This window comes from Otolemur garnettii, unplaced genomic scaffold (genome assembly GCF_000181295.1).
Source record: "Otolemur garnettii isolate 467f Iridium unplaced genomic scaffold, OtoGar3 scaffold00087, whole genome shotgun sequence".
NCBI classification, from domain to species: Eukaryota; Metazoa; Chordata; class Mammalia; order Primates; family Galagidae; genus Otolemur; species Otolemur garnettii.
In genome coordinates this window covers 6,500,341-6,511,696 of record NW_003852482.1, presented here as the reverse complement: position 1 = coordinate 6,511,696, position 11,356 = coordinate 6,500,341, and the positions used below count along the sequence as shown (strand labels likewise).

The 11,356-nt window shown below is 56.0% G+C and overlaps 1 protein-coding gene across 1 annotated transcript in view; it reads right to left on the bottom strand.

The window, feature by feature from the left end:
- The window catches only part of FIBCD1 (fibrinogen C domain containing 1), a 30,659-nt gene extending 28,004 nt beyond the window's left edge, over positions 1 to 2,655 (bottom strand). Inside the window, exon 1 of the mRNA XM_012808244.2 lies at positions 2,549 to 2,655. Coding sequence (XP_012663698.1) covers positions 2,549 to 2,620 — 72 coding nt within the window. The 5' untranslated portion in view covers positions 2,621 to 2,655. The remainder of the gene's footprint in view (positions 1 to 2,548) is intronic.
- Between the last annotated feature and the right edge of the window lie 8,701 nt (positions 2,656 to 11,356).

Here is an 11,356-nt window from a genome sequence, read left to right as displayed (position 1 = left end):
AGAGAGAGAGAGAGATGTGGGCATGAGACCAACTGGTGCTTGGTTCATGGCATTAGCCATTATTCTCCTGGAGGAAATGCCCCCTGGAAGAACCTCAGCCAAGTTCTTATGAGAATTGGATGTTCAGATGGCTTTCCCTGGTGCTTGGAGGGGATATCACCCCTCCTCATGAGTGCACCATGCTTTACAGTTTGCAAAACAAACCAGTATTTCCCTTGACCCTTTTAACAGCCGTTGTGAAGTGAGGAGGAAGCAGGGATTGCTGTTCCCATTTTACAGATGGTAAAACCCAGGCCCAGAGAGAAGTAACTCACCTAGAATCACACAGCAGGTCAATGGGCAAGGTGAACCTAGAAGCAAGGGAGGAGGAGAGGCTGGCCCAGGGACACCAACCCAGCAAGGCACTCTCTTCTGACAGCCGGCACAGGGAGGGCCTTGCCTCTTGTCTGAAGTGTCAAACGCACCTGGAGCTGGCAAAGGGGACCACTATCTACACCCTGGGTGACCAGAGGAGTGAAGAGGGGAGGCAAGTGTTTGCTATTGGCTCAGGCCCCTAAAGCCACAGCCCTCAGCTGCCCCCAATGCCCAGGGGACAGCAAGGGAGGCTGGGCCTGGTCTGGGAGGCCTTGAAGTCACAATACATTTCAACAGATTCCCCAGAAGACACCTCCTCTTGAGACAAAGTGGCGCTTGCTGGCTCCTCTCCTGAGGCTCCTCCTGGCTGAAGCTTCATGCAGTTTAATTCATCAAACACCCCTCAGCTCCCAACCTGAGCTGCCAGAAGGGTGGACCCTGGGTCCAAGACAGACCCAGAGCTGGGTGCAGGAATGTGTGTCCACAGGGATCTCTTGATGGAGGAGGAACTCAAGACTTGAGGTCAAGGCAGTGAGATAAAAGCAGCTGAGTGGTACAGGCTAAGCACTGCTAGAACTTAGAGACACAGCCATTAGGCATCAGGGAAGGCTTCCCAGAGGAGGTGGCAGCACTTGAGCTGGGTTTTAGAGAACATATAGGGTGTCTCTGAATGAAGGGGTGTGTGTGCATGTGTGTGTGTGTGTTGGGAAGCCTTCCAACAAGATGGACAGCAAAGATCTGGACATGAGCAGCCAGCTGTGGGGTCCAGGGTTGGCAGATGACAAGGAGTTACTACTTGTAACAAGAAGGCAGAATGGGCCTTGGGAATGGCGTTGGAGGAAAGCCTAGGGGTTAAGACTATTGCTGCTAACAGGGAGAAGGTCAGATCTCAGCAGGAGAAGACTTATCTGGGGATGGCTTATGTGAAGACCTGACCTAAAAGAGGGACAAACCATCCCTAAGAGGCAATGGAAGAGGTGTGCCGTGAGACTAGGTAGACTAGGGTCTGCATCTTTGCTCTGTTGCTAACGTGCTGTGTGTCTTGGGCACGTTTCTCAACCTCTCTGATGTCTGGTCTGTGTGACATGGGGATGAGCACCCTGCCTAGCCCCAGACTGCTTCAGGAAGCCAGGCAGTGCCGGTGAAGGGTGAAGGGCGAAGGGCTTTGTGAGGCCCCTGCACCATGGCAGTGTCTCTCCAGAAAGAATGAGCAGGTTGCAGCTCCTGAGAGTGAGGGGCCGCCAAGGCCCGCCCCTGCCACCCCCTCCTGCAGCTGCAAACACAGAACTGTTTCTTCCCCAGTGACATCTGTCTGGGAGAAATTTAAAATTTAAAATGGGCAGCCCCATTATTTCTTTTCCTTGGTGAGCAGCCTCCTCTCCAAGCTTGCCTGCCCCAGTCCCTTGGCAGCCCAGCCCGGGGCAGCCCTAGGGCAGCCCCTCTGCTTTAGCTTCCTGACTCCAGCCCCTTCGCTGGCCAGCAGAGGCTCTGTCCTCAGCCCCTTCCAGTGGCTGGGCACCTTCCAAGCCCCACCTCCACTGCCCCTAAAGAGGTGGAAGAAGGAAGGAATGAATCAGCCCTGGAGCACACAGACCAGGGTTCAAATCCCGCTAGAGCTGCACAGCCTCAGGCAGGAGCTGGCCCTCTCTGAATCTTGCTCTCCTTGTCTTAAAGTCAGAGAATCCCAATACCCAGCATTCGGAAAAATGTGTTTTTTATTGATCTTCTGAATGCAGAGCTCTGGCTAAAGGGGGAGGATGCAGAGGAGACCCAGGGGGTCAGGTGCTGGTCCTGAAGCTCAGGTTAATATGCCAGGTGCCTGGAACAGGGTGGCGCCCAGAGTGGGAACTTGGTAAGTGGTTAGGATCCCCATTTGTGTCGTGAGGAAACGGACTCTTCCACAGCAAAGGGAGTGATCTGTGGTCACACCGCGAAACTACAGGTCCCCCACTCCCCCCTGCACAGGCAGGCACCGGGGTCTCTGCTGGCGGGGCGTGCGGAGCGGTTCCTTGCAGGGGTAACGCCCCCGTCCAACCCTGAGTTCAAGCCTCACTGGGGCAGAAGAGGAGGGTGCCTGCCCCGCCCCGGGCCTCCGGTGCGCCCCAAACTTCAGCACCTCGCACTGGGCACCCACCCTCCCGGCCCAAAAGGCCACCACCTCTTCAGCCGCCCGAGTCCCCGTCCCTGCGCTTACCTGCGGCTTGTCGCGCGGCCGGTCCTCAAGTTGGGAAGCGCCGCCCATGGTCTTCCACCGGTCGTTGACCATCTTCCGGCAGGGCCGGCAGGGGCGCTGGGCGAGGGGCGCCGCTGCGGAGCGCAAAGGTGGCGAGGTAGGCACCGGCGCGGGGTGCGCTCTGCTAGCCTGGTCCCTGCCTCGGTGCGAGCGTGCGGGCGTGTGCGGGTGTGTGTGCGCGCGCCAGGGTGTGCGGGCGTGTGCGGGCGAGAGCAGGAGCGGGAGCGCGAGAGCCGCCTGCCCGCCGTCCGCCGCTCGCGCCGCGCGCCTCCCAGCTCCCGCTCCCGCTCCCGCGCTCCCCGCGCGCTCCTCTCCCTCCTCCCGTATCCCTCCTCCCTCCTCAATCTCCGCGTCTTTTTTGTCTCGGACTCTCTTTGCCTTTTATTGCTCCCCTCGGCCTCCCCCCGACACACGCGCACACGCACACGCACACCCGCAGACTTCCATAGTTAACTCCACCTCCGGAAAGGCCCAGCTAAACCGACCCAACATCACCCGGGCCGGCCGGACGGCGGCAAACAGACGCTGGCTCCCGAAGGGGCCTGAGCGCCCCGGCGGCGCCTCTGCACAAACTTCCTCCGCGGCCCAACTCGCACCAACTCACCCTGCGCGGGGGGCGCGGCGCCGGGCAAGCCCCGTGGGTGCCCTCGCCGGCTCGTCAGGTGTCTCTGGGGAACGGTGCCGCCCTCCTCCCGGTTCGCTCCGGGTTCAGGGCGCTGGGCTCTCCGCGAGACCAAAGCCGGGCTGGGGCTGGAAGGAGCGCGTCCCCTGTTGTCTCCGGGATTTCGGTCTGGGTCCGGCGACACGTGCGCCCAGTCCTGGAGCTCCCGGCGACCGCCCCGCTCAGGACTCCAACCCGCGAGCCTGGTCCTAGGGGCGCTCCGGTCTGCGTCCGCAGACACTTGCCCTGGCGCTCACAGGAAGACAGCCGCCCGGACGCCTCCCTGCTCAGATGGGCCGCAGGCGGAACGGGGGTCCCACCCTGCCGCCGCTACAGCCGCGGGCGCGAGGACGAGCCGCTCCGCGATCTGCCTGAGCTCCCGGCCGACCGCCCGCGCTCCCCGGGAGCTCCCCGCGCAGTCTCAGCCCCCGCCTCCTCTTCCGCCGGGAGAGGAGAGATTTGTCCCAGGAGGGGGCTTCTTAGTCGCCCCTTCCCACCAGCAGCACTTTTTAAAGCATTTAATCCGGCCTTCAGAGGTAATTGACAAAGTCCTTAATCTGCGCCAGGAACCAGCAGCTACTGTGGCTCCCGACCGAGGCGCCCACGCGGCCCGACGCTGAGCTCCCAGCAGGCCGAAACCCTCCCGGCCCTCCCCGCCACGCCCCTTTCTGCGGCCCCCACCTTCTTCTGGTACCCCAGCTCCAGACAGACACCCCCGTTCCCCGCCCTCGCTTCTCCCCAAAGCTGTCTTCCGGCCCCCAGGGCGCCTTGGCCCGCCGCGCTGTTCCCTGGCACAGTCTCTGTCTCTCCCCCACTGGCTGCCAGTCTGTCTACCCATCTTCGTCTTTTTCTGGATCCCACTGCGCGTCCGGCGAGGCAGGCCGGCTAGGGGTGGGGGCAGCGCCCAGCCTGGGCAGGGGCGCTCCTTGGTCTCCACAACTGAGCAGAGGATCTCGTGCCCCATGCTGTCTGAGGGGACTGCCACCCACTAGAAGCTGGGTTCACAACCCGCCACTTGTCTGCAACCTCCTTTTCCTCTCAGGTCTGCGGCAGCGGGCTCACCTGCAGCCCCACTCCAGCTGCCCACTAGGCGACTGCCCAGGGAGCAGGAGTGGGAACCTGCCGCAGTGGTGGGAATCAGGAGGCCTAGGGTGGAGTCTGTCCCCTGGCTCTTCCTGGCTAGCACCTGTTTCTCGGGACTTCTTTCCTATTGATTGGAGGGGAGCAGCAGGTGGCCTAGGGGGGCCCCCCGGGGCAAGCAACTGTTCCTCTGAGCCCTGTGTACACCAAAGGGCTAACAGCCGGCTCCTCAGGAAGGCTCTGCCCTTGTGGGATTCTGAGAGATGCACCTGAGGAGGGTAAGGGCTCAAACTTTCCTGCTGTGACCTTGGGCAGATTTCCTGTCCTTCTCAGGCCTCAGTTCCTCATGAACAAGGAAGTCTCCTCTTGGTGGGGAGCTGTGAGGTTTGCAGGCTGCTGGACAGTGCCTGGAAGGAAGCAGGCATGTGGTGGGGGCTGCACGTCTGTGACTCCACAGTTTGAGGAGAGGATCTAAACTCCGGAAGTGCTGTGCACGCACGGGTCGCCCTGGGGAGGCCCTGAACTGAGAATCTGAAGGGGGTGCCAGGGGCCTATGGAGTAGATCCTGGGGGGTGTGCTCTGGGCAGTCGAGGAAGGCACCCCGGGATGCAGGGGTGTGCACTGGCCCGTGAAGGCATGGGAGGGCAGCTTCTTCACATCTGGATGCTGGGGAAAAGGCTGTAGAAGCAAAAGCAGAGAGCAGGAGTGACCACAGCATACCTGGGCAGGTGTAAACAGGAGACTGCTCTGGCCCAGCGTTTCCCAGGCCAGCAGAAGGGCAGTTAGACAGGTGAGCGGGGGCCACCTAGCGGCTCCTCCTGGCAGTGTTGGCTGTGGAGTCACCTCACCTGCTCAGAAGTAGTTTCTTCAACTTCACAGCCTGGGGAGTACCGTAAGTTTGTGTCTTTAGGGGCGGGCCCTATTCCATCACCTCCTCTGATGAAACCGCTACTCAGCACCCTGGAAAAGGGGTCGGCCATGATGCAGGTGTGGCATGAGCCCCCAGGTGGGTGCTCAGCACTTTGCATTCTGATCTCAACTGATGTGCTTGGGGCATTGTCCTGGGAGAAGAGAGGGCTGCCATTGGCCCCTCAGGTCTAGTGCCAAACCCCCACCCTAATATTTAGGACATAGAACAGCTGACACTACAGAGCAGACAGTCTCTGCATCCTCTGATTTCCCTTTGACAAGGCTGATGGCCACTGAGCACAAATGATGAGACTAGATGTGCTCAGCAGACTGACCAGGGCAGGACCAGAGCTTTCTACCCGTCCTCAGACTGGGCGTTCTGTCAGAGAGCATATAGGACCTCAGGGGTTCTAGAACCCAGGACCTACAGACCCCAGGTAACTTGGTACCTGTGGTCACTCCCTGTATATCCACTCATCCTCCTCTCTCTGGCTCACCAATTCTGTGGGTTCCTGCTTTGCCTTTCTAAGGCCACCTGGTTTGATGGCCCCACTGATGAACAACTCCTGTCTGGGATTGAACCAGGAAATACCAATCACAGGTTGTCAGATGGACCAAGGCAGTGCCATTGGTCATTGCCCACCATGGTCTGATGGGGGGCATGGCTGCTGGGTTCAAATGCAGGGCACCTCCCTTAGTGGAGAGCAGGTGTCAGACAGGCTGTGGGCACGCCCACACTGGAATTAAGGAAGAGGGCCAACAAGGACAAAGAAGAGGCAGGGATGGAGGGTAACCACCTGCAGGACCCCAGACCGGCTGCTATACTGAGCTCAGTGCCAGGCACCACACATCTTCCCAGCCACTCTAATAAGTGGGAGCTATTGTTCCCATTTTGCAGATGAAGAAACTGACTCAGAAAGGTAAGTTTTTTTTTTAGAGTCAGTCTCACTTCATTGCCCTCAGTAGAGTGCTATGGCATCACACAGCTCACAGCAACCTCCAACTCCTGGGCTTAGGTGATTCTCTTGCCTCAGCCTCCCAAGTAGCTGAAACTACAGGCACCTGCCACATTGCCTATCTATTTTTTTGTTGCAGTTTGGCCAGAGCAGGGCTATGCACCCACCACCATCAGTATATGGGGCCATCGCCCCACCAGCTGAGCCACTGGTGCCGCCCCAGAAAGGTAAGTTTTTTAACTAGTATAATTGTTCCATTAATAAAAAGATGTAGAGGGCCAGGTGTGGTGGTTCATGCCTGTAATCCTAGCACTCTGGGAGGCCGAGATAGGTGGATTGCTTGCGTTCAGCACTCTGAGAGGCCAAGATAGGTAGATTGCTTGAGTTCAGCACTCTGGGAGGTCAAGATAGGTGGATTGCTTGAGTTCAAGTTCAAGACCAGCCTGAGTAAGAATGAGACCATATCTCTAAAACTAGCTGGGTGTTGTGGAGGGTACCTATAGTCCCAGCTGCTTGGGAGGCTGAAGCAAGAGGATCATATGGGCCTAAGAGTTTGAGGTTGCTGTGAGCTATGATGACACCATGGCACTCTACCCAGGGCAGCAAAGTTAGACATTCATCTTTAAATAAATAAAATGGTGTAATTACTGAATTATGATACCGTTTTTCACGTGCTGGATATAGTTCATTAGCAATACCACCTTACTTCATGTAATCCTCATGAAACACCCAAGACCTATGGGTGTTATTAATTTCCCCATTTTGTAGATGAGGCAACAGAAGCCCAGAGAAGTTAAGGAGCTTGACAGAGCAATCCAGGGGGCCAGAACTGGAATCCCGGGCAGCATGCTGCCAGAGCCCATCTCGTTCTCAGATGCCTTGGTGCATCGTGGTCTGCCAGAGCTGGGCCTAAGACGCCCCTCGAGCACTGCTGAGCTGGCAGGCAGCAGAGGCTCCGTGAACGTGGCCTGAATAGCAAATGTGTGCATCTCTTGAGGCCTGAGGGATTAGATGGCCAGAGGGTCGGGACCTCTGGCCCTCATCTACCCAGCCTCTGCCCCACTCTGCCAGGGGCACTCAGCTCTCACCATAAAGCTGTTTCAACTTAACTCTGACAGTCACATTTATCATTAAAAATAAATGTATCTTGGCTTCCCGTGGCATGGAAAGCTACTGTGCAGTGATTCAATGGGCTTGTCACCCCTCACGGTTAGGCACGGGGAGCTGAACAACTGGATGGTCTCCAGCGCCAGCTCCTCATTTTCTGCAGCTGGAGCCAGAAATGTACAGTGGGCTGACATTTAATTTAGAATCCAACATACCTTGACATAAACCCATAATACAAAGGCAGGGGCGGGGGTGGGGACTGCCAAGCCTGGCGGGGGCTGGGGGGAGTCCAAGTGACAGGGTGGATTTCTTTCCTTCTTTTTTTTTTTTATTTTGCTTTATCAACACTGAGTGGTGATGACAGACGAGAGGCTGTGATCAAAGGCAAGAATTAGCAGGGAGGGAGTGTGTGTGTGTGTGTGTGTGAGAGAGAGTGAGTCGGGAGCCTTCTGTTGACATGTGGTGCTGGGCAGTGGGTCTGTGCCCGGAGCCCACTGGAACACCATGTGTGGCGTCTTGCAGAGTGCCCGTCAGATGTAACCAGAGGACCACACGCCGAGTCCAGGCCATCATGGCTAAGGCTGGAACTCAGAGCAGGACTACAGGGTTGCTACAGGTGAGGATGGCACCTACCTGGTCTGTCCCAGCCCTTCCCACAAGTCCCCCAATATAGTCCTTAATCAGTATGGAGCAGGAAAGGGGAGATGCTATTTTAAATGGAGTTTCTCATGGGGAGAAAACTGGCTTTTCCTCTGGCAGAAGGTATTGATGGACTATATGGGCATGAAAATTGGAAGCTCAAGGCTGCCCTGGGAGGATAGAGCAGAACACAGGAGGGGTGCAGGAATGCCAACAAGAAGCCCACAGCTGCAGTGAAGGGGCGGGAGAGATGGGGAGAGGGAGGGGATCCAGGCAGGGGGATCTGGGAGAAGGTCCTGCTGCGCGGTAAGTCCAGACGCACAAGGCCTGTTCACTCTCGCACTGAAAACGGTTTTCAGTGTTGGGCTGCAGCGTCCTGTCTGCTCTCTCCCACTCTTTGCTCCAATGTCCGCCCTGCTCAACAACCTTGAGTTCATGTCGGTTTGGGGAAGTTAAAAAAGCAGGCTCTGCCCTTCCACCAAAGTCAGGGAAGGGCCGAACCAATGGTCCAGCTACAGGAGGGGAGGGCAGGAATTCTATAAAGGTCCAGAATTCTGAGCGAGCAGGAAATCCAACCAGGAGTCAAGGAAGGAGCACATGAGCTTGAGTCACTCTCCTCTGCCTTTTAGAGGCCCGTTCTAAACCCACAGCTGCAAAATTTGGAGACCCCTGGCTCAGCGCCTGTGGCTCAAGTGGCTAAGGCACCAGCCACATACACCTAAGGTGGCGGGTTCGAATCCAGCCCAAGCCCACCAAACAACAATGATGGCTGCAACCAAAAAATAGACAGGTGTTGTGGTGGGCACCTGTGGTCCTAGCTACTTGGGAGGCGGAAGCAGGAGACTCGCTTGAGCCCAGGAGTTGGAGGTTGCTGTGAGCTGTGATGCCACAGCACTCTACCCGGGGTGACAGCTTGAGGCTCTGTCTCAAAAAAAAAAGAATTTGGAGACCCCTGGGCCGCAAACACTTGGATTTCAAATATCGAATGAGAGGAACTGGGATTAGAAACGGAAATTCTTATTTAGACATCTGAATGCAGCTGTGACCATTTCCCAACCCACAAGTGGCCAAACTTTTAAAGATGGCGCCCTCTTTTCGCACCCTTCCTTAGTATTCCATACCCTGTGATTCCACTGTCTAAAGTCCCACGGCTGTCAATCCTGTCAGTTATTTCTTCCAACTCTCACACATGGCAGCTTGTTTCCTCCCATGTTTTGTAATTTTGGATTGTGAGTTTGTCAGAGCTTTATCTGTGGGAATCCGGTGTGTTCTGGGCTGAGAGTTTGTCCCTCCCTACAGAGTGTGCTCTCGGTTCCATTAGGCACCTGAAGACACTTCAAACACAGGACCACTTTAAGTTTTCATCTTGCGAGTAGAATAAATTCAAGTCCAAAATATTCATGAGAACAGGCCTGTCGCTATTAATTTACAGGAGAACTTTTTTCCTTGTCATCTTCCTTTTTACCCTGCAGAGGAATTTTCCAGAGTCTGCCTGTTCCCTGAGGTTGTGGCCCTCTGGCTCCCTGGAGCCCAAGGTCTGTGTCCTGGGCCATGAAGTCCAAGGATTCAGTTGCCATCAGTGGCAATGACCTTGGGCGACACAGCTCCAGCCCCAGCTCCATTCAGGTTTCCTGCTGCTCCTTCCCGCCCGGCACCTGATTCCTCTCATTTTGGAGGAGTTTGGCCATACATTTAAAAGGGTGTTTGCCATGTTGTATCCAGACTTTTATTATGGGTGTCTAGTCTACCATATTGTTGAAAACAAAAGTCCCTTCTCCTCAAATGCCTATTTTTCTTTTCCCTTAACTTTGAAGTCAACTTTACATAGAGTAAAATGGAAAGATCTGATGATACAGTTGGGGAATTTGAGCACCATGCCAATCATCAGATGTAGGACATTTCTGTCACCCTAGAAAATTTCCTGTGTCCCTTCCCAGGCATCTTGCAGCTGCCAGCAGTAACCACTGTTCTGATTTCTATCACCATAGTTGGTCCTGCCGTTTCTTAAACTTCCTGTGAATGGCGTCCTGTGGTGCGCGCTCTTTCAGGTCTGGCTTCTACCACTCCTCCTGAGACTGTGGGGTGCATCCATGATGTGTGTGTCGGCTGCTCACTCCTTCCCATCGCCCATAGTATTTCATCCGTGGCTCTGCCATAATTTGTTTAACCACTTTCCTGCTGCGAACATCTGCCTGTTGCTAACTGGGGCTGCTGAGGATAGCGTGGCTGTGAGCATTTGCACACATGTCCTGGATGCAGACACATGCTCGTGCTTTGGGCATATTCCTAGGAGTGGAATTGCAGGACCACAGAGTGGGAAACAGCCAGAGTGCTTTCTAATGTGGCTGTACTGTGGACACCCCCACTAGCAGTGTGGGGGTGGCCAGGTGCTTGATTTTATTCTCGCATCCCTTTGAATACTGAAGTGGGACAGGGTGACTGTGGTGTGTCTGCCCTGAGTTCTCCTGAGTTTGTTCGCTCACTCGGTCATTCCACAAACCTTCACCCGGTACTTCTTCTATAGGCCAAGCCTACCCTGCCTTGCCCTAACTTAGTCTGGGATTTGGGGGTTGGGGGACATTGGGATTGGGGTTCCAGATGTCTTATATCTCATACTCCAGGTCTCACTCAGAAACCCCCTGCCAGGAGAGGTAGGTGCTAGGCAGACAGGCCTTGGTTAGCACCCCCTCTACTGCCTCAGGGTAGGAAAACCTCCTGTATCTCCATCGGGATTTGACTGCCCCTGGCAGGGCCTGTGTTCACAGGAATCCAAGCCCCCTTCTCTGGAGACCTACCTGAAAGCCCCCGACCATCTGAGCGCCCAGGGAGAGCACTCACTCTCTCGCCCCTTCTCTCGCCTCCCATATCAATCCACCAACAAGTTCTTTCAATAAGTATTCATTGGGCATGGTGGTGTGGGGTTTAGTCAACAAGACACATTCAGCTGGTGAAATGTGCTCTCAGGGGGCCACCACCCAGAGTGGTTAGGAGGAGGCTGCTGAGGGGGTGGCATTTGAAGGACAAGCCTCCCTTAGGAGGCTCTGAGGAAGAGCTGTGTGGGCAGACAGAGTGGTGCAAAGGCTCTGGGGCCGGAGCAGGAGTGGAGTATGTTAAGCCCTGACAGAGGTCTGTGGTCAAAGCACAGTGACAGGTGTTGGGGAGATGAGGCTGGAGAGGGAAGAAGGATGCAGGATACAGGCAGGGGATGAGCTGGGATTCTACACCGATAGCAATGGAAAGTTACTGAAAAATTGTAGGCCATGATTTGACAGACGTTTTGCAAGTTCTTTGTGGCCACTGTGTTGAGGATGGGCTCCCAGGGGACCGGGGCGGGGGGCCGGGACCAGTAAGGAGGTTGGAGCAGCTATCCTGGCAAGAGGCAGAGGCAGTTCAGACTGAGATGTTAGCAGTAGATAC